The sequence below is a fragment of the Aricia agestis genome, chromosome 5 (assembly GCF_905147365.1).
Source record: "Aricia agestis chromosome 5, ilAriAges1.1, whole genome shotgun sequence".
Taxonomy (NCBI): Eukaryota; Metazoa; Arthropoda; class Insecta; order Lepidoptera; family Lycaenidae; genus Aricia; species Aricia agestis.
In genome coordinates this window covers 8779249-8802690 of record NC_056410.1, presented here as the reverse complement: position 1 = coordinate 8802690, position 23442 = coordinate 8779249, and the positions used below count along the sequence as shown (strand labels likewise).

General features: G+C 37.7%; 1 protein-coding gene across 5 annotated transcripts; it reads left to right on the top strand.

The window, feature by feature from the left end:
* Window positions 1-1296: 1296 nt before the first annotated feature.
* Window positions 1297-23442, top strand: LOC121726865 (pyruvate kinase-like). 5 transcript variants are annotated; one of them, XM_042114489.1, is made up of 11 exons: window positions 1297-1399; window positions 6775-6907; window positions 7605-7828; window positions 10725-10947; window positions 11649-11755; window positions 14746-14892; window positions 19846-19947; window positions 20688-20933; window positions 21491-21713; window positions 22441-22597; window positions 23224-23442. In XM_042114489.1, the coding sequence occupies exons 1-11, from the start codon at window positions 1364-1366 to the stop codon at window positions 23234-23236; spliced, it is 1611 nt and encodes a 536-aa protein (XP_041970423.1). In that variant the 5' UTR covers window positions 1297-1363; the 3' UTR covers window positions 23237-23442. The 5 variants fall into 5 exon arrangements, with proteins under 5 accessions (XP_041970423.1, XP_041970425.1, XP_041970422.1 ...); XM_042114491.1 differs by lacking the exon at window positions 1297-1399 and adding an exon at window positions 2099-2223; XM_042114487.1 differs by lacking the exon at window positions 1297-1399 and adding an exon at window positions 4916-5204 and having other exon boundaries at window positions 21491-21708; window positions 22436-22597.

Sequence of the window (23442 nt, the reverse complement as noted above, 5' to 3'; positions counted from 1 at the left end):
AAAAAGGACGGCGCGAAATCATCGCTGAATTAGTTTTACTTGAATAAAAGACGAACTATAATGATTATGAAAAAAGTGTTTTGAGCAAATTTAGGTTTTATCAATACCTTTTTAGATATTAAAAAATATTAAAAAAAAGACAGCAAACTTCGAAGATCCAAGCAAAAATGTGTTTAAAACAAGGTTTTTTGTAAAAAAGAAACTATCGAGCATTTTTTGAGTAATCGTGTTTTCGTCTTGAGCATTTAATATTCATGAACTGAAGTTACTTGTGTCAAAAAATCAGTTTTCTAGACCTTTCAGATTTTGAGATCTAGGTTAAAGTATGTAGTCAAGTTAGGGTCATATGAGCCCTTAATAAGCATTCGTGGACAGGCTTATGAACAAATTAAGTATGACTTTCATAGAAGATTTTAAAAATGTATAAACCATGGATACTTAGAAGTTATTGAAGCGGTTTCACCAATTTCTTGGCAAAGCAGCCGCTGGACCACCAGAAAAATTATCAAGATCAATAAAGATGTATTCAGATTTTATCAGGAAGATAAAATTAAAACTCAAATAATATACCTATTTGCTTACCTACATGTCGTGCCCACTTTCATTGTAAAAAATGTACTTACTGATTTCAACTTGCCTGAATATCGTGTAGACTGATTACCTAAATTTAGTTAATATTATTAAATTTGTATTCCTTAAAATATAGTTTGTTTTAAAATTTTTAAGCAGTACGGGAAATAAAATGTAATTTTTCAACTCTTGTGGGAGCTCACCAAAAAAGAGTATATTATGGTTTTACTCGGTAAAAGATTACACTAAGACTGGGTTGCACCAACTAACTAACTTTAACCTTAACTATAACCGGAAAAATTGACAGATGTCGTATGAGAATATGAGGGGTTTGGAGTTTGGACGCCATATTTAACTTTAACTATAACCACGCCTCTGGTGCAACCCAACCTTAATTTTAATTTTTGGGTGTATAGGATTTAAAATGGGAGTTATCTCAGTAAGTATCGTTTTATATTACAAATATATACTAGTAATCTGTGGAATGAATTTTCCAATGGCTGATACTCAATTTCCACTAACATTACAGGGAAATAGATTTTTTTAAATATGATATTAATATGAAATATCTCAAGTTCCATCGATAATGATGCGATATCGATATCGACCACGTATCGATACAAACTGCGAGTTAAAGTTTATTGACAACTAGAAGAGATAAAACGACCGCTAAGCTTTTTATCTTGGGTCTTGGCCTGGGTCATAAACATCGTATAATTTAATATTCGAGAAACCAGATTAAAGTCTCGTCGTGTTTTGCGGTGGTCGTGTTTTTAATTAATTCGTTGTGACAATGAAGGCAATTGAAACTAGGAATAAATATATGAATGTAAGTACTTACCTCATATTGTATTAAATTTCCTCGCAATATACTTACCTACAATATCTCAAGAACCGCTAGAGCTAGACTTCTGAATTTTACACAGACAGAAACAACCAAGAAGTATAATAACAAATACTAACTAAAAACATAATAATATTAAATAATATTAATATTAAAAGGGGGCTGCAATACGCAATTTTTTGCTCGATACATAGAGGAAAATAATACACGGGCGATATTATCAATAGCAAAAGGTACCAGAGGTACTTGACATTTTCACAAAGGCCTTAAATATATAATATACACAATATTATATTACTTTAATAATTACATACTTAATAATAATATTTAAATAAAATAAAAATTGAAAAGGGGGCTCCCATACAAAAACATAATTTTTGGTCCATTTTTGCGGGCGATTCTATTTTGTAGGTTATTTTTATAATTTGAAAAATCTTTAAATTCGTGTGTATATTGCTTGTACGTTCCAAAACTAGCGCCTTTCTTTAATAGGTTGTTCGATGGTTGTTCGCTACAAACTTTTGTTTTGTTGGTTTTTGTTACAAAATATTGGCGCCAAAAATTATAATTTAGTGCATTTTCAAAACCAACTCGTTTAAAAAAAATACATGACATTGGCGGAACTATGACACCTGTGGAGGATATGTCATTATTTGACATTGCGATGACCTTCCCCCATTGATTCATATTTCATTGCAGTTTGTAACTTTGAAGAACTTTATTTTATTGAAACTCCTGTGATTCAGTGATCTAAATAATTATAATATACTTTTTATAACTTTTAATAAACTAAAAATAAAATGGCTTATGTGAGTATAACGTTAAAATAAGTTTTTTATGTATACTAAACTTAAAAAAGTTGTCCATTTTGCACAAGTATCAGCCGGCTTTATTCGCAATTTTCGTCATATTATAGAGCTGTTTCTGCGTTTATTGAGTTGAGAACTTTTGTTTCTCAATAAAAGTATTTAAAAGAAAAAAACATTGTTTTTAAAATCGATGTAAGATAAAACATTAGCTAAGTGAAGGTAGTGTGACAAAAGTTCTAGTAAACTACTTATTTCTAAAATACTTCCAATAATTTCCATTGCAGTTTTTGAAGATGCCTAATGACAAATAAGCTTTGTATAATTTCAGAAATTATTAAGTTAAGCTTCATGTTAATAGAGCCAAATTTATAGGTGCAGGTACAGCTGCCTACTAAAAAATATTATGCTGGCTAATCTCAAGTACTTTAAATATCAGTTTCTTCCTATTGTGTTTCTTGTCTTTCTACTAAAATTATACTTTTATTCAGGTTATAGATAAAGGTGCTATAGATATTTTCTGTGACAACTAATTTTATTGCTACCAAAGCTTTTTTATTCTACCTACACAAGTAGGAATGTATTATTTAATCATTACCTACACATATACTATTCTTTTTTTTAATTAAATAAGGGGGCAAAAGAGCAAATAGGTCACCATATGAAAAGTAACTTTATTTTATCGAACAATATTTATGTCAATTCCATAAATTTTGATCAGCGTTTCTTTAAAAAAGCGATACAGAACACGTCTTGGCTAGGGGCTATGATTAATCTGCTATCTGCCTATGACTCATGCAACTTCTCATAATACAAATTCGATGTGTGAACTAAAAAATATATTTCAGGAAATTGGGTATGTAAGGTTTGAATTAGAATCAAAGCGGTCCATCGTTATCCTCGACAACCCCTGTAAAACATTATATTTATATCGTGACCACCGAACCAAACATGCCTTACGTCAAAATATTCACAGGTTGAATTAAGGGACCCACCTCTGACAACTAATGAATCAATGTCTGTAACTTGGAATTTCCTGCAAAATCTTTGTTAAATCATAGATTAAATACAAATTATTATGAAACATCTAAGTAACTAGTGAGAATATTTTAAAGCATTAATTCTTTTAGCTTTTTCCGAACACAATTTTGCAATTTTTAAGGTTCCTAACTACAGGGGCAAAAGACAAAAGAAAGTTTGTTAAAGTACTCTCCTGTCCCTGTGAAGGGAATTTCTTTCTTTTATAAAATATAATTTAAAGGACTTTATGATGTATACACTTGCTGCTATAACAGCAAAAATTTTAAAAATAGCATCACCAAAATATTTGGCTATGCTCCCATTACCCATACAATTATAAGCTTTTTTTGTCATTATTTACAAAACCTTTATGAGCAGTGTTGTCACATCTACCAACTTTTTGGTAGATCTACCTATTTCACCTCCCTTCTACCTATCTACCAACTTCGGTATCAAATCTACCTATTTTTCAAGTTTCGACAATCGACATTATATATCATTGTTCACGTACAAATAATAAACGTTACAGACTCCTGGGATACCATTTTGGTACAAATTGAGTCGTCTTGGCACAATACTTCCTTCAGCAATTATCATTTCAAAACAAAAACGGACCGCTACGGTCGCTACTACACGAGCTGCAGCCTGCAGCTGTTCTGAGCCGTTCACTTTCGGAACGCAGATTAGTCTGTAAATGGTCTGAAACGTTCTCTGACAACTAATGAATCAATGTCTGTAACTTGGAATTTCCTGCAAAACTGCCCCCCCCCTGGATCATGTTGACGTCCCTACTAAGTATATTATTTTGTACTTTATCTATAAAAATTAAAAATTAAGAAAACTAATTTTAAACGAAAAAATACAAAGAAAAAAATACACCACAAAAGCGTGATTACGTTTAGAAAATTTTCCCGCCTGTCATGACTTTCTTGACGGAGTGTACACTCAATATGTGCATTTAATACGTGACAATGCTATGAAAAGAATGAAATTGAAAGCAATATTGAACACAAATTGCTATAAAATGTACTGATATGAGGGTGGTAGATCTACCAATTTTTGGTTCTAACATCTACCTAATTCTTCCAATTTTTGGCATATCAGTAGACGTTACTGATTTTCTAAAATTCGGTGTGACAACACTGTTTATGAGTGACACTGTCCAGTCATTTAAAAATGAGAATGCATTGCATAGACTTATTAGGTTTATGAATTATTGCATTGCAGTTTATATAACATTGTATGCAGTATGTCTACATACCATAAAGGTCGTTGCTACATACAATACCTATACTAAACCCTGGACACATTAATATTATCGAATAAAAAAAAACAATAATATGATTGGTGCACTGACCTCCAAAAGATCAGTGGATTGGTGTCAAATACACTCATACCTTTCCATCAAATGTGAAAGCTTTCAGAGCTTTTAAAAGCTCTGTCAAAGCCTACATGCACATCTAGAGGCTGAGAATTTGCAATAATAATATTTAAATAGATATTATATCCACAGGTAAATTACCTTTAAAAGTAATATTTTTACGGTATACCACGATTTGTCGATTAGACTAAACGTTGAGATCTTGGCAACGAACCCTGGCACCCCTCGCAGTCTAAATTTAGATATTCAAACATAGAACCAAATTTCATGGGCCCAGCTAGGCTTAGGTCGTAAAATGCACCAAATATTAACAACAATTTGAGCGTAGAACCATCCATTGTGATGGTTGTGTGAACTCACCCGCGTAGCGACGTCCGCGTCTATGCGCGCGTCGACGCTCGTCATTCGGCGCTCAATACGCAAGTCCGCATTTCATTGCAGCCGAGAGAAGTTTTCCGCTGTAAAGGGCAGTTCAAGATCACTGATACTGCCGGTTTCACCACGCGTTGATTGTGCGAGTAAAAGTAGTGCTATTCGTTGTGCAAACATGGTTTGGTGTACGGTTTACGATGGAAAAACTGAGGTAATAATTTTCGTTTTGATGATGTAACTGTGGAAGCAGAACTGATGCGGTTAATGCGTTTTGTAAATAGCACATTATACAGCGATCATACGGCTTGCAGTTGTTCGTGTCGGCTAGCTGTTGACGTTTCTGAGCTTTAAGTAAAAGCTCGTTCGTTAAAATAATTCCTTGACCGCTTTAACGAAATTATTACAATCAAAGATGTGCGAACCACATATTCTATAGTTCATTTCTCTATAATCCCTATTACCTTATATCTTTAAACGAGCAATTCTTGTATATATATATATTATATAATTGGAATCTCGGAATTGGCTCCAACGATTTTCATGAAATTTAGTATATAAGGGGTTTCGGGGGCGATAAATCGATCTAGCTAGGAATAATTTATAGAAAATGTCATTTTATTCGTGTTTTATCGAATACCGAGCAAAGCTCGGTCAAATAGCTAGTAAAGTCTTATAAGACTCAATATTTTTGCAGTTAAAACGTCTTCAAAATTATTTAAATCAACTTTCTATCCGCATGTTGCATTTTATTGTACCATGTATTAATTAGTAAAGTATCCATGCAGGTACTACGACAATAATTAGGTATTAAATAATCTGATAAGTGTCATGTTTATATTGATAAGTCGATAAGAATAATAGTTATGTAAAGGCGTCATTCGTCGTTCAGTTCCGCTATACATTTGCATTGTTTGGACATACATACCTAAGTAGTAAGGTACGAGTGGCTATGGTAATCAAGATAAGCAAAAAAAGGTACTTACATTCAAAATATTATTTTCTAATAAGTATTTCAGTATTTGGTACGGATTCGATGGTATAATTATTTTACATGCTAACTGAAACAACAGTTTGTACCTACTGTACTTATAAACATTTCAATGTCAAACACATTATCATTAATTCATATACACTACACGACCACGTAGAAAACCATTAAGGTATAATAGCTACCGTACAGGCGTACACATACGTAAATTAGATGCGCTATGTCGTGGAGTACCTACATTCTGCATCGATAATTATAATGAACATAGAAACTTGTAATTTTGCAAATAAAAACGATTTATTATTAAATTAGCATAATCCAACATTCGCTAGAAATATTCCTAGAATCCCAATCATTGGATTGCAGCCAAAACATAAAGAGTATCCTCTGTAGATAACTAAAGCAGATCTTTCTCAGAACTTCTGAAATCGTATCTTTCACGCTTCATAGGGCCTATACAGTACATATATTGATGTAATCGTCCCACTCGAAATCTTTTAGTGCAAACAGTAGTTTGATATTCATAATTCAAACTACTGTTTTTTTGCACTTACAGTGCAGGAAACATGGTCTTTTTTTATTGAAAATATTGGAATCTTTAGTAAATACAATCTAACTTCATGACTAAAGAGTCAATAGGTAAATCTTTGTTGTACTTTTATACTTACACAATTAGTCTAATCTAGGTATATTAGATATTAAATAAGTACTAACAACTGTAACTGAAAGATGTAGACTCAGATTAAAAGCTATTTTAATTTCTGTAACTCATCTGATTTATCAATTGGCTTAGACGGGAAACCCCAACAAGCCAGCGATGCAGCTGGCGGCGGCTGACGCGGGCTCCCACCTGCAGCACATGTGCAGCCTGGACATCGACTCCAAGGCCTCTTATGTGCGACTGTCCGGCATCATCTGCACCATTGGTGAGTCATACTGATCTATATAATATTCTAGGTAGACCAGCAGGCTTAGCATGGCCACAGAAGAAATGAGAAAGAATAGAAACGCCGACAGTTTAAGCGGACAAACTGACAGATTTCCTTTGTTATTCCATCACTTTGTCTACTTTATCGTAAGAATAAACCTTTCTATGGTGGCCATGCTAAGCCTGCTGGGGTTAATCTAATCTTTTTTTATTCTCTCTTTCCTTCTCTTTGTCGTGTCTCTTAAATTTTTAATTCTCGTACCTACTCGAATTTCGAGATATCTCGCTCGCAAAATTTCGTGTAGAATAGAAGTAAGACAGTCTAAAAATCATTTCAGTATTTTCAGGCTGTCTCGCTTAAGCATCATTATCAACCATATAAATGAGTGTCTAAATAACAATAGACAAGACCACAGATTACTAAAGCAACCTTTTGTCTGTACATTTTTTTGTCCATTCGTAAATGAAGTTAAGGTCGTCATGGCCAACTGGACGTAAACGCCTCTAGAACTTCTGTTCTCTCGATTCCATTCATGTTCTTCCTTATTCAACAAGCATATCGCTATAAGCTATAACCCGTGGCTATAACAGTAACCTCATATAAAACCGTTTTTGTTCATGTTCTAAGTTCTTCCTAGTTCCTGATCCTACAGTCATATCATCATATGAGTTAGCTACGTAACATTTCTCTCCAGGGCCCGCTTCCCGCGATGTGGCCATGCTAGAGAAGATGATGGAAACTGGCATGAACGTGGCCCGCATGAACTTCTCGCACGGCTCGCACGAGTACCATGCCGAGACCATTCGCAACTGCCGCGAAGCCGAAAAGAACTATAGCAAGAAGCTCGGCATCCCCTTCTCCCTCGCCATCGCTCTTGATACCAAGGGACCTGAGATCAGAACTGGTCTCTTACAGGGCGTAAGTATTTTGCTATTTGCTACTGTTGTAACTTTTTTCACGGCTAGAGATTATCCGCAACTGCCGCGAAGCCGAGAAGAACTATCGCAAGAAGTTCGGCATTCCCTTCTCCCTCGCCATCGCTCTTGGTACCAAGGGACCTGAGATCAGAACCGGTCTCTTACAGGGCGTAAGTATTTTGCTATTTGCTACTGTTGTAACTTTTTTCACGGCTAGGGATTATCCGCAACTGCCGTGAAGCCGAGAAGAACTATCGCAAGAAGTTCGGCATCCCCTTCTCCCTCGCCATCGCTCTTGATACCAAGGGACCTGAGATCAGAACCGGTCTCTTACAGGGCGTAAGTATTTTGCTATTTGCTACTGTTGTAACTTTTTTCACGGCTAGAGATTATCCGCAACTGCCGCGAAGCCGAGAAGAACTATCGCAAGAAGTTCGGCATTCCCTTCTCCCTCGCCATCGCTCTTGGTACCAAGGGACCTGAGATCAGAACCGGTCTCGTACAGGGCGTAAGTATTTTGCTATTTGCTACTGTTGTAACTTTTTTCACTGCTAGAGATTATCCGCAACTGCCGCGAAGCCGAGAAGAACTATAGCAAGAAGCTCGGCATTACCTTCTCTCACCATTGCTCTTGACACCAAGGGACCTGAGATAACTGTTTTGCTACAGGGCGAAGTATTTGGCTATTTACTACTAGATATTGTTACTTTTTTCACGGCTAGAGATTATCCGCAACAGACGAAAAACTGAGAACAGCTCGAAGCTCGGTATTGCCCTTTTCCCTGGCCATCGCTCTCGACACATGGGACCTGTGTAAGTAATGCTATGTATTATTTAATATGTAACTTCTCTCTGAACGTATCAGCAAATGCCGAGAAGCCGAGAACTACAGTGCGAAGATCGGCGATGCCTTCTCTCACGTCTGCTAGAGGGTGCAATTGTTGCTATGTACCATAATTATATCTGGTCTCACTTCCTACATATACAGCGATATCTCTGTAGTCTGAACACTATAGGACGAAGAATCAGAACCGGTTTCTTTTGGTATTGTACGAGGGCTATTTATGTATCCGGAACTGGCCACTTACAAGAACAATATTTAAAAAGTAATTACAACATTTGAAAATAGAACTCTTTGGTTGAAGAATACATTTTGTTTCATGTGACTGTCAATTATTTTTCCATTGTGGCGTCATTTTGAAAATTGCGTGTCTTCATTTGCCATGGATTTAACGCGTGAACATTTTCGTGCAATGATTTACTACGATTTTCGGCGTGGGCTAAATCAACAACAGTGCTTTATTCAACTCACCGCAACTTTTGGAGATGAAGCACCATCAAAAACCACTGTTTATCACTGGTACAGTGAGTTTAATCGTGGGCGGTCTATGCTCACGGATGAAAATAAAGAAGGTCGCCCAAAAACAGCTGTTGTCCCACAAAATATATATCGCGAGATAGAGGCGTCCTTAGGCATAAGTATGACGAGCATACATAAGATATTACACGAACATTTGGCTGTAAAAAAAATATGTTCGCGTTGGATTCCGCACAACTTGACAATCGATCAAAAACGGGCTCGTGTCGATTGGTGCAAAAAAATGATAAAAAAATACAACCGTGGTACGTCAAAAGCCGTTTATAATATCTACACAGGTGATGAATCTTGGATCTATGCATATGACCCCGAAACTAAACAACAGTCAACGGTGTGGGTGTTCCAAGATGAGCCGAAACCAACAAAAGTTACTCGTGCAAAAAGTACTTTGAAGCAAATGGTCGCCTGTTTTTTTGGAATTAATGGACATGTGGCTACAGTGCCATTAGAGAATCGTAAAACGGTTAATTCTGAATGGTATACGACCATTTGTTTACCAGAAGTCTTTGAAGAAATAAGAAAGGACAACCGACAACGCAGAATCATATTACATCACGACAATGCTAGCTGTCACACCTCAGCTGAAACAACTCAGTTTTTGGAGGGTCAAAAGATCGAATTGACTGGTCATCCGCCGTACAGCCCTGATTTGGCACCTAACGATTTCTTTTTATTTCCATACGCGAAGAACAAATTACGTGGTCAACGTTTTTCGAGCCGCGAAGAGGCTGTTGATGCGTTCAAAATGCACGTTTTGGAGATACCTCAATCAGAATGGAAAAAGTGCTATGAAAATTGGTTCCAGCGTATGCAAAAGTGTGTCGATCATCGCGGCGAATATTTTGAAAAGCAATAAAACCATATTAAATGATATATGTTTGTTTCTTTTTTTAATTCCGGATACATAAATAGCAGCCCTCGTATTGCAGCGAATTGTATCGTACAGAAGGACATTCAAAACCCCCTTTAATATAACGAGTTTACATTGTTATATTTCACACTGGGACACAAATGAATCTCGCCTATTGAGTCTAACAACACGACTTAGCTCAGAACGGGTCAGTAAATGACTAAATGTACATACCTATTTTTTATGTATGTCCAAAAATATGTTTACGTACACGGTCACCTTTCAAGGCTAATAGCCTAAGGCCCAATTTCATCAACGATATTTGATGTCTCCACAAAATATACAGTCATGTCTCCTCTTTCATTCATATGAAAAATGAAAGAGGTGAGGTAACGTGATGTTAATACAAGCATTAACTTTAAGGGCGCGATCAGACTTGCGCGTGTTCTACTATAGCGTATGGGAAAACACGCGCTCAGCACGCGCTGAACCCGCGCAGAGCGCGCGGCAGCGTGTTTTCCCATACGCTATAGTACAACCCGCGCAGAACACGCGCACGTCTGATCGCGCCCTAACCGTCGTTGATGAAATTGGACCTTAAGCAGTAGCGTATTCATAAAATCCCTGCATCACTACAGGCTAGTTCCATAATATCATCAACTTCTACAGGGTGGTTCCGCGGAAGTGGAGCTGAAGAAGGGAGCTACCATCAGACTGTCGACAGACCCCGCCCTGCAGGAGAGCGGCAACGCGGACACAGTGTACGTGGACTACAAGAACATTACCAATGTCGTGAAGCCCGGAAACCGTATCTTCATCGACGACGGCCTCATCTCCATCATCTGCAAGTCCGTTGAGGGCAACACGCTGGTCTGCGAGATTGAAAATGGAGGTACGTGTTGGTTCCTGGTGTAGAAATATTGTTTATTGAATACTAGATGACGCCCGCAACTCCGTTACGCCAAAACTCGTTTATCGCCTGGGAACCGTACATTTTGCCGGGACAAAAAGTATCATAATATGTTTTTTCCCGGGCCTCAAAATATATCTATGTCAAATTTGAGCTAAACAGGTTCAGCGGTTTGGGCGTGAAGAGGTAACAGACAGACAGAAGAACAGGTCACAAACTGTTTCGATTCGATGAAATCGCTTCATAGCGTCATGTTCTCCAAAAATGTATTCAGTGGTTGCATCATTTGTTCGGAAGGAAAAGATTCCTTCCGAACAAATGATTCATGATGACAGTATAGTCATTATAAGCTCGCGCTTGGATGAATAATAATTATTACTAGCGCAAATACAAAGTTTTGTCGCCGATTGAGTAGGGTTGATATTTTATGTAACGTATCTACTTTTTGCACTCTTAAAAATAGGACCAATATTTGGTATCTATTAGCGAAAAACAAAAATTTCGAAAATCGGTTAACAAACGGCGGAGTAACCGTTGAACATACAAAAAAAAAATACAGCCGAACTTATAACCTCCTCGTTTTTTGGAAGTCGGTTAAAATTGTACTACACTGTCTACTTGCCTGTGAATTCAAAAGTCTAACCTATAGGCTATAAATGATGATTTAACGCTATTTGCCCCAGGTATGCTCGGTTCACGCAAGGGTGTCAACTTGCCCGGTCTCCCCGTGGACCTGCCAGCCGTCTCAGAGAAGGACAAGTCTGATCTCATCTTTGGTGTTGAACAGGGGGTAAGTTTTGAAACATTTTAATACTGTTTTTACATTCATGCAGTAGATGGACCAAAACATTTGGATTTGTATTAGATTAAAACATGCAACATAAGGGAATGAGATGCTGGACATTTTGACATTGATACAAGGCAGATCAAACATCAAAATCCAGTGTAATTGAAGGTTATATTTCTGTCAATCAGCACTTATGTGAAAAAATCAATATATTTCTTAAAATTCTCCTTAGGACTTTAATATAACGAGTTTCAGTTGACAACAAACAGACCGTAAACAAGTTCCTCCAATGTGTATAACATAATCTAAATCACGTCGCTAAAAAAACGCCTTATCGCAGATTAAATTGCTTATTTAAATAATAATATTATGAACAATCTGAGGTAGACGTGAATGGCCCGACCACGTGATCGTAATGCGTCCCCGCGAGCGTCCGCGCACGATATGTGCGGATGATCGTGATAACACGTGCTAAACACTGGCTTGAACTTGAGGCTGTCAAAATCTTCTTATCTATTTTCACGTCATTGGAATTTTTATTTTTTATTTCGTGTTTTGAACTTCTACAATAAAGGCAAAATTTATTTTATGTGGTTTAGTATAATTGAAACTCGATGTATGAGGTTTTACAGGATTTTATTAATTAACTAGCGTTTGTGGCTGACTAACGTCAAAACGTAAACCATTGACGACTCTATTGACGACTAGTTATGTCCACACTGTGCACTTTCATCTTCAATTTTCGTTATCAACTTTCATATTGGCGCATTCAATAATTGAATGCGTCAAGGAACGCAACGCCAATATTGTCATTTTTGAAGTTTTGGATACGGTCAGAGGGCATGCGTCGCGGGCATGCCTCACGTTTGCTGTTGACTGCGCTATAACGCATGCCCTTGACGAACAGAAAAAGGCATGTGGACAAAGCTACTCTATTGACTATATAAACTTCTGTCCAAGAACTTTTTAAAAATCAGGCATAAGTCGTACATTTAAGATATTCAGAGAGGTTTAGTAATTCAAGGTCGTATTTATCTATATATATGTCGTAGGATGATTTGATAAATCGGATTATCGCAAAAATTCTAGGGACTTCGCGAAAACACGGATAATTAGACAATGGTAATTACATTTTTCAACCTTACTGACAAAAGGTCGTGTTTTCGCCAAAACGCGAGTCGCCTTAGTAAGATTGCGAAACGAATCGTTAGTTATTATCGAAAAACATCACTGATTGGTCTGTTTAAGCGCCTCACAACAACATCTTCTCTGATTGGTTGAAGACTTGACGTTTTAAATGTCAATTCATTGTCACGCGTTGTTTTTTTTTTTGTGGTCGTTTTTGTAAGCGAGCTAGCAGTTTTTGATATTTTTAATGTGTTTAAAATTGCAGTTGGACTTGAAAAATAGTGCGAAAAGTTATCTAAAAGTGTATCTGTAAATACAAAATGACTGATACAAGACGTGAAATTAATGCTGAAAGTTCAACAGATCCAGAAACTAAGTCTGAGGTTATGGTTGAGATAAGAAAAAGGTTAAATAAAAAGGAAAGTTCCTATGAAGAGGCATTGTCATTTCTGACTCTTTATAATTCTATGGTGTAATACCTTAAAGATACATATAGAAAAAGATAGTAACCAATCAGAATAAGAGTTGGCCAGTAAGCAGAAATCAAGCCAATCAGCGTTAAGAATGTGCAATGTTACTAAGGCAACTCGCGTTTTCGCAAAAAACCTAAATTTTTTTAAAAAAATTGAAAAATGTAAACAGCATTATCTAATTATCCGTGTTTTCGCGAAATCACTAGAATTTTCGCGATAGTTCGATTTATCAAATCATCCTACGACATATAATATATAAAACTCAAAGGTGACTGACTGACTGATTGACATAGTGATCTATCAACGCACAGCCCAAACCACTGGACGGATCGGGCTGAAATTTGGCATGCAGATAATTCCAACCCCAAGGGGTTCAAATAGGGGATGAAAGTTTGCATATAATAATATTTCTTATCGCGAGCGAAGCCGCGGGAAAAGCTCGTAAAACATATTTATCTTACTAAAAAAACTTAAACTTAGAAACAACATCGGCTTTCTTAATAAGTATAAAATATTTTAGTTAAAAAACGTAAAAGTTCGAAGCCGCATGCTCAATGAATGTATTGATAAGAATCACCGTATCTTAAAATACGCGATAAGATGACCTCATTTCGTTCATTTGCATGTCTGCTGATACGCAAATGTGAACCAGTATCTTATCTTCTTAGAACAATCGCAAGATTTCCATTCGGAAGACATAAATTATAGATTACTTAAATGGCGCAAATATGAGATCGTAATAAAAAAACATCTAGTTTTTAGACGAAAATATTAAGTATATAATAAATGTTCGCTTCGACAAACACAAGAATGAATTTCAACCTGTGTTGTGTCTTCCTATTCCATGATTTTATAGCTTTTATTTTTAACTAGTTGACCCGGCGAACTTCGTATCGCCTAACAGTCGATTCTTTAACTTTTGTATGGGAGTATAGAAAAGTATTGTTTTTAGACTTTTTCAGGAATTTTTCTCTCTGTAAGAACCATCCTCGTACTTCAAGGAATATTTAAAAAGAAAGAATTAGCGAAATCGGTCCAACCGTTCTCGAGTTTTGCGCTTAGCAACACATTCAGCGACTCATTTTTATATTATGGATAAAAAAATCCACAGCTCACACTTGTATCCATGCTTCTCTTCGAATAAATACCACTATAGAAAATCTCTCTTTTAACACGCTTTTATTAGCTTGGTTGGGCTATGTATGCAATGTATATGTATTGTATATGTAACGGAATCTTTGAGCACGATTTTTACCTCTCCAGTAGTCTAATTAATTCCTAACTTTGCATACGTATTAAGAGCCAATGACAATGCAATAATAATTTCATAATTAAAAAAATAATTAAATACTTAATTAAAAAAGCGTGTTTTTTTTTATTTTTTTTTTGTAGGTGGACATGATCTTCGCTTCGTTCATCCGCAACGGCGCGGCGCTGAAGGAGATCCGCGGCATCCTGGGCGACAAGGGCAAGAACATACAGATCATCTCCAAGATCGAGAACCACCAGGGCATGGTCAACCTCGACGAGATCATCGATGTGAGTATCTAGTGAGGGGGAGGGAAAGAATCACAGGCATAGATCAATGGCACGCTCGTTTTCATACGCATTTGTATGAAAACGAGCGTGCCACTTTTTTCATACCTACGTGACGTACCAATGATAAGAAACGTATCCATTATCTAGGCCGACGTTTTCATTAGAATTTCTACAGCTTAATACGGCACAATTAGGCATTTTTTCAATCCGATTGACGTCCGATTCCGATAACGGAGGGTGTTTTGCAGCACCCTCTGTGTCAGTTTAAAAAAAAAAACCAAAAGTTCACCCTAAACTAATTTATTAACCCAAAATTAAATTAGTTACACTTTAAGCTACGACTTCCCACACCTTACTTGCCCGGCTTCCAGAATCTGACTGACTGAGAAATTGAACTAGAATGAATAAATACTAAACGAAAACTGCAACGCAAACGAAAAAATATCGAAGAATATAGAAATGCTTAAGTAAACGGAATGTTCTAACTAACTAGGGATGTAACAGAGCGCAGACTAAGACTTTCGAAAGACGAGCATTTCTCGTCGTTTGGGAACGCGATATGGCACGCGAAGTATACACATGCGGTATCTATCTTGATCTATGTCTGTGGAAAGAAAACTTACGGAGCGTTTAAGCAATATGCGATTATAGGGCGAGGTTTGGAGGAGGTTACTATAACGTAAGAGACAGGGATTGGGAGTCCAATAAAACGCTTAGCTTCTATAAGGGATGCTTTGCTGGTTACTATTGCAAAGTAAAATTATACTCCAAGTGAGATTGACGAATCATGGACTGAAGTGCGAGAGCACGTGCGCTGCTGTTTGGTTTTGTGCGACCTTGAGTGCCTCAGTAAATAATCCGAAGAAAGCCAAGCACGTGCTTGCGACTGGATCTACATCTATGTTTTATCAAAACAAGAATTTTATAATTATTTTTAAATGAATAATACTGTCACGTGATTAGCTACAGGTTGTTAGGTTATCAGCGTAACCAAGGGGGTTATCAAGAGGTTAAACAAAGTTTCCGCTACCTTGAGTCAGGGCATGTCAAGTTCATCTTAAGGCCATGTTACATTTTAATCTCAGTTATCTTATATATAAAATTCTCGTGTCACAATGTTAGTCACCGTACTCCTCCGAAACGGCTTTACTGATTTTTATCAAATTTTATATGCATATTCAGTAGGTCTGAGAATCGGCTACTGGCTACTTTTTATATTGACACTAGATGTCCCGCGCTTCTTCGCCCGCGTAAATTATAATTTTTACAGAAACCGTACATTTTCTATGTTTTACCATCGAAGAAATTGATTCATAGGCAGTTGACGGATCTACGTCATTTGCTCGGATTATGTCAATGGCCGTGTTCGTCGGCGTATTTTTGGACAAACCTTTTATTGCGCATGTCCAAAAGATGTCATGGCAACGCCATAACAAGTTGCTGGTCAAGTCGTAAACAACGTCTTAATTGTTTATACTTACATGATTAAAATAATAAAAGCTAAACATAAATACATAAGCCTAAATTGTCTAACAGCCGTACAAATAATAATTTATTTAACACTATGATAGTGTTTGATTATTTTATTTCGGAAAATATGGATATGGATCACTTGGAAAAATTTAAAAATTTAATTGTTTTGTTTTTATGAAATAAGAGGGCAAACGAGCAAACTGGTCACCTGATGGAAAGCAACTTCCGTCACCCATGGACACTCGTAGCATCAGAAGAGATGCAGGTGCGTTGCCGGCCTTTTAAGAGGGAATAGGGTAACAGGGGAGGGTAGGGATGGGAAGGGAATAGGGGAAGGTAGGGAAGGGAATAGGGTAGGGGATCGGGCCTCCGGTAAACTCACTCACTCGGTGAAACACAGCGCAAGCGCTGTTTCACGCCGGTTTTCTGTGAGAGCATGGTATTTCTCCGGTCGAGCCGGCCCATTTGTGCCGAAGCATGGCTCTCCCACTGGTTTGTTCATTGCAACGCCACCAACAAATTGCAATTGGGTTAAATGTCAAGTCGTAAACAGTTGTCGTTGCCATGGCATGGCATGATTTGGACATGCGCAATAACTAGGTTTTGCAGCGAATGCGCTAAATTCAATGCAAGTCGTTATCTGTCGGCTGGGTTTGACATAACTCGACCAAACTACTACGTAGGTACTTGGTTTCTTAACAGAGCGAGATAGTACTTCAGTCCGGACCAACGCCTACAACTCTACAAGGCGCAGGTTCGGCCTCATATGGAATATTGTTCTCATCTCTGGGCAGGGGCGCCAAAATACCAACTGCTCCCTCTGGATCGTATCCAACGAAGGGCTGCTCTAATTGTTGACTGCCATAGTGTTTCAAACAGCTTGGACCCCCTGGAATTACGCCGAGATGTAGCTTCACTCTGCATCCTCTATCGGTTGTATCACGGGGAGTGCTCTGAGGAATTGTTTGGAATCATACCACCTGCAACTTTTCGCTATCGTCCCACGCGAAAAACATACCATCCTCATCACCTTGACAGAGTAGACAGATTGTGACCTTGATGAGTGGCAATCTTCCACAGTGCGTTTTTCGCGTAACTTGCTGCCGCGCACTGTAAAACTCTGGAATGAACTGTCACCAGCAGTATTTCCGGACCGATACGACCTGCAAACCTTCAAGAAAAGAGCGTATTCCCTCTTAAAAGGCCGGCAACGCACCTGCAGCTCTTCTGATGTTGCGAGTGTCCATGGGCGACGGTAGTTGCTTACCATCAGGTGACCCGTTTGCTCGTTTGCCCCCTTATTTAATAAAAAAAAAAACCATCTATGAATCAACAGCTTCTCAGATAGTACATGGAGTTTATTACTCATCATTAAATTACAGTACTCCCAAATTAATAAAGCGCATGCAAATCTTCGCTAATTGTCGTAATTAATGCACCCCAAAATATAATGCACGTGCATTTTGCACCTTGTTCAAAGGAAATAGAAGTAAATAGCATATAGCCGGTGGCTGTCCGCTGTCGCCGGTCCGTCAATAAGTGCTATAACTCACCGGGAAGCCATCGCGGCGTTACCATGGTAACGTCCAAGCAATGTCAGGTGCCTCTACGTCGCTGCAAAGCTCTGTGTTTATTAAAGTAAGTTTAAAACAGCGCTTGCAGCGACGTCTTCCGACGCTCGGGAAATACGACCGTTGCCGAAAAATTACGAAAATTTCTATGCGCATTATAACTTTAAGAGCACTGTAAAGTCATCATTAAATGTCGCCGAATCCGGCCGATAGAATTTTTTTATCATAAATCAGAGTATACAACAAAAGGATGCTGAAAAATGTTCGCACGTTTCTATCTGCAATTTCAAGGTCTCTCGCCCACCTGCTAACAACTAGTACATGACGCTCGACGCCTCTTAGCCAATAATGAAATACAGACTAGTCTGTCACTATAAATAGAAGTCGATAAGAAATAATCATACACATAAAGTTCCTACAAGTTATGTAAAACAGGCTATTTATTCTAATGGTATACTTTATGGCTAATCAACTTAATATTATGACATATTTTTTAGTATAATTTCTTTATTGTTTTAGAGCTAGAGTTGCTGTTCTTATTTTTTACTTCTCGATGATTTTTTTTCTTCTGTCAATTAAACTACTACTATAGTTTGTGCGTTTTAAGATGATATGGGTGACACAATATAATTGACAATAGTAGGGAAGTTACCTAAGAAAATTTATCGATAATTTAAAAATATCGAATCATTTCGTAAAGGAATTGCAATCGACATTATCAATTTCGTACTGACGATTCAGAGTGGCGCCGGCGATTTAAAATGGCCGCCCTTTTTATCGATTTGATTTCGATTCAACAGTGTCAATCTCTATTTGCATAAGTTCCGTTTCATGCATCTGACATTTTTCAAATATTTTCGTAACAATAATTTTCAAAGTTAATATTTATAATTTTATACCTAATAATAAGTTAGCATTTAGCAACTTTTCATTTTTATTCATTTACAATTATAGGAAACATTTGTTTTTGTAGATGGATTATAGTTTAAGTATTACATTTTGATTTTTTTTGTTTTCTTGTAAAAAAAACCCGTAGCAAGGAATATGAAAAGTGTCACCCATATCATCTTAAAACGCACAAACTATACCAACTCACTCACCAACATCCACAAAAACAATAAACATTTTATAAAAGGTCTTTTTAGGAAAAATAATCGAACATCTTATTTTAAAATTTACTTGCTTATAAAAAAAACTAGTTTAAGAACAAGTAATTACAAATTTTAAAGATTTTGATACTCTACCTTTGGGCTTTGAAGCAAAGCGTAGGAGCTAACGTCCTTTCTTAAAGCCATTGTGATACAAGTCTATTCTAGTTGCATCTTGTTTTTGAATGCCAACTATCAAGCTTTGTTAGAGCAAGGATGTTATCAATTTGCGAAATAAATGGGTCAGCTTATTGAACTGTGCATTGAGTTTGTTAGAATGTGATGCACAGATATTATGATGAGTAATATAAGACTAAGCCCCAATTTCACCAAAGACTGTAAAAGTTAACGATCGAATTAGTATCACGCGCACGTTATCTCCTTCGTTTTTCTTATGAACGAAAGTGAAGACATGACATTTTAACAAGCTGGTAACACTAACAGACGTTGGTGAAATTGGGGCTTTCGTTATAAACGTTTATAAACGTAAGAGGTGACTTTTACAAGACTTATGCAGTTATTGGGTCCAATTATCATTAAACCTCGAATCTTGGATCGATTGTAAAGCCGGGTCCAGACGAGTGTAAAGTGTAATGTAATTCACCGTGTAATGTAACACGAATAAATTTTTCAAAAACTTTTATCTTCTTCAAATAAAAACTTTTGCCTTTTGAATATTTTGAGCCAATCGCAAATGTTAAAATAAAAAAAAAATTAATATCTCCTTTCCAATCCGTAATAGTGTTGGCTCTTAATTTCAGGAATCTGACGGCATCATGGTGGCGCGTGGTGACCTGGGTATCGAGATCCCGCCGGAGAAGGTGTTCCTCGCACAGAAGACCATGATCGCCAGGTGTAATAGGGTAAATATTACTTAATGTATAGTTTTACTTCAAAACGTTCCATAACTATTATAGACCAAAGCTTAAACAGGATCCCAATTCAAGCTACGAAATGGTACTGATGATAATATCGAACCAACTTTGGCGAATTAAATACCACTCGATGGGAAACAAACCAGCCTGTTTCCTCGAACAAAAAAAGAAGATATTATTCTAATGTAGCATTAAAATAGAACTCCTAAAACCTAAACCCGTATATATTTAGTAAAAACAATGACTAAACTATCCATGGGCGTACCCAGGTTCTGGGCCAGGGGGGGGCAAATTACGCAGATACTGGGCCATATCAGATTTTTTATAAGCTAGGTGTTTATAAAGAATAAAAAATTAATAATTTTTAGTTGTAAAAATATTGTATTGCAAACAAATGGCAAAAATGCGTTTTATTATTTTTATAGATGAAAGTACTAGATAATATACTTAGTAGGGACGTCAACATGATCCAGGGGGGGGCAGCTGCCCCCCCCCTGCCCCTCCTCGGTACGCCCATGAAACTATCTTAACCTTTACATTTATACTTTTAACGTAGGTAACATTTTTAACATTCATTTTTTTTAAATCAAACTAACGTATAGTAGCACCTTAAATATTCAATATAACTAAAAATATTTATATTGTATCCAGAAGATGTTGAATATGTATTTAACTTATAATATTTCATATTGTATCCATAACTCTAAACACGTTGTATCACATTCCAGGTGGGCAAACCGGTGATCTGCGCCACACAGATGTTGGAGTCGATGGTGAAGAAGCCGCGACCGACGCGCGCGGAAACTTCCGACGTCGCCAACGCCATACTCGACGGCGCCGACTGCGTGATGCTGTCGGGCGAGACCGCCAAGGGTGACTACCCGCTAGAGTGCGTGCTGACCATGGCCAACATCTGCAAGGAGGCCGAAGCCGCGATCTGGCACAAACAGCTGTTCAACGACCTGGTCGCTCAGGTAAGATGTAACTATAGCCGTATAGACAGAGTAGACAGAATTATATGTCTATTGTGGTATAGAGAAGGCAACATTAGGTTTTGGCAGTTAATATTTGTTCCGCCATATTGCCAAGACGCCTAATCCTATTTATTTTGGCGCGTTTGCGTTCGGTGAAGACTCTACGCCAAATGCTAGCAAAATATGCACTCATATGTCTCGTGCTTTTTTTTCGAGTGTAACAACTCACAATTATTATTATCAATCCTCATTTATAACGCTCGTTGTCTTTAAAGTGAAAACGGAGTCGCATCTGAATAATATTTTATCAATTAATGCTCGCAACTCCGTTGAGCCATAATTTGTTTATCACGCGGGAATCGTAATTTTTTCTAGTATAAAAAGTATCCTATATTCTTTACCTGCACTCAAACGATCTCCACACCAAATTTCATCTTAATCGGTTCAGCGGTTTGGACGAGAAGAGTTAACAGACAGATAGACACACTTTCACATATTTTATAATATTAGTATGGATTTATAATGCCAGAAGTTGAAAACGATACATAATTCCCCAGGTCAAGCCCTCAATCGACCCCGCCCATTCCGTCGCGATCGCCGCTGTTGAGGCCTCGACCAAGTCCATGGCGTCGGCGATCATCGTGATCACGACGAGCGGGCGGTCGGCGCACCTGTTGAGCAAGTACCGGCCGCGCTGCCCCGTCATCGCGGTCACACGGCACGCGCAGACCGCGCGCCAGGCGCACCTGTTCCGCGGTGTGCTGCCCATAGTGTATGAGGGTAAGTTGAGATGTCTATGGTCTATACATACAGAACATTAAGATACACGAGTTAGAAGCGTGATACTTGCGTGAACACAAAAGTGTTTGTGTATCGCTCGCATATTTTTAATTTTTTGCAATAAGGGCTTTTAAAAATATAGTTCGTAGGTTTTTTTTTTATTATAAAATTGGGGCCGTCTATGGACTGTTCGCCCATATCCTTTTTTTTCGTAGGTTTACTGCAAAAAAGTAATTAGTAGCGGGATATGAAGTCGGTTTGTATATCGATACTTGAAAGTTTAACTATAGACAAACTAAGTTACATCGTCTCATTATAGGTGTATCTGCTAAAGAAAAAAAGTGTTATTGCGTTCAGAAGTGTTGCGGAAAATGCGGTAAATATAAGCAATGTTACAAAACTAAATGGGGGTAGTTGTAGTCAGGAACGAGTAATTTATGGACGTTTTAGAAAGTTATCAAGATCAAAAACGTCTATGAGGGGTATAGGCTGAAGTCACGAAACCAGCGGACAGCGGGGCGGCAGCGGCTCGGCAACAGCGATGTGCGTGACAATGTATAGATTTATATGGATAAGCCGTCTGTCACATTATCACGCGCCGCGCGGCTCCCGCTCCGCTGCCCGCTGGTTTCGAGACGTCAGCCTTAATGTTTACAGCAGAATCGGGGTAAACAGACCGTTAACGTTGTTCTTTACCTTTTTTATAATTATATTCAATCAATTTCAGAGTCCCCCGCCAGCGACTGGCTGAAGGACGTGGACAACCGCGTGCAGTACGGGCTGAAGTTCGGGCGCGCGCGCGGCTTCCTGCACACCGGTGACAACGTCGTCGTCGTCACCGGCTGGCGGCAGGGCTCCGGCTTCACCAACACCATGCGCGTCATGTGAGTGTACTAACTACTACGACACTGACAGAGTCCCCGCCGCGACTGGCTAAAAGACGTGGCTGAAATAGCATGTCAGTGAAAAAAGGTTACTGACTTGCTACAGTATACTGCAGGCTGTTTTTCACCAAGACTGCATCTCTATCAGGTAGACACAGTTTAGTTTAACTTAAAAAAATTATAAGGAAGTTTGTCAAATTCCTTATACTTTTTTTTAAACTAGCGAATGCTACTAAGCAGTCTGAGCTGAGCTGCGTTGCAAGGAAGTTGTTTTTAAGATCCAATAGAGTAATGCTATGCGGTGACATTCTATTGGTTTAAAAAACACATTCCTACAAGCGCAGTTTAACTCATCTCTAGTAGAAAAACACACCCTCAGGCCCTTAACCAATAAAAGTAAAGACGGTGTCCGATGAATCAAAACTATAATATTACTGTATTCAAGAACACGGCTAAATTACTGTCGCGTAATTTAGCCGTGCTCTTGAAATAAAATTTGTGCAACACATTTGCACATTCGTCTATGATTGCCCACTTCGATTGTGTATGCTATAGACGGCCCAACTTGGAGAGGATTGTTTACAAGATTGATGAATTTGTAAGAGTAACATATTTTTTTGTTTCAGCCAAGTCGAATAAGGAAGTCTAGAAGACGTTTTAAGTATTAAGAGAGTGCAGTTATGATATTGGAAACCCAGTGCACTTAAAGTGAAAATGGAGTTGCATCTGAATAGATGATAGAAATTATATCATAGCTAGATATTCTATTTATGTATTGATACGAATTTGTTATAGATACAGGAGTATTATGCGTCTGTGCGTAAATAAACTTTTTAAAAGTAAAA

Coding starts and splice junctions, on each gene's coding strand:
- LOC121726865 (XM_042114487.1), top strand. CDS start 5,004: ATGCGCGCGTCGACGCTCGTCATTCGGCGCTCAATACGCAAGTCCGCA. Junction 11,756..14,745: donor TCTTTGGTGTTGAACAGGGG/GTAAGTTTTGAA, acceptor TTTTTTTTGTAG/GTGGACATGATCTTCGCTTC. Junction 14,893..19,845: donor ACCTCGACGAGATCATCGAT/GTGAGTATCTAG, acceptor TCTTAATTTCAG/GAATCTGACGGCATCATGGT.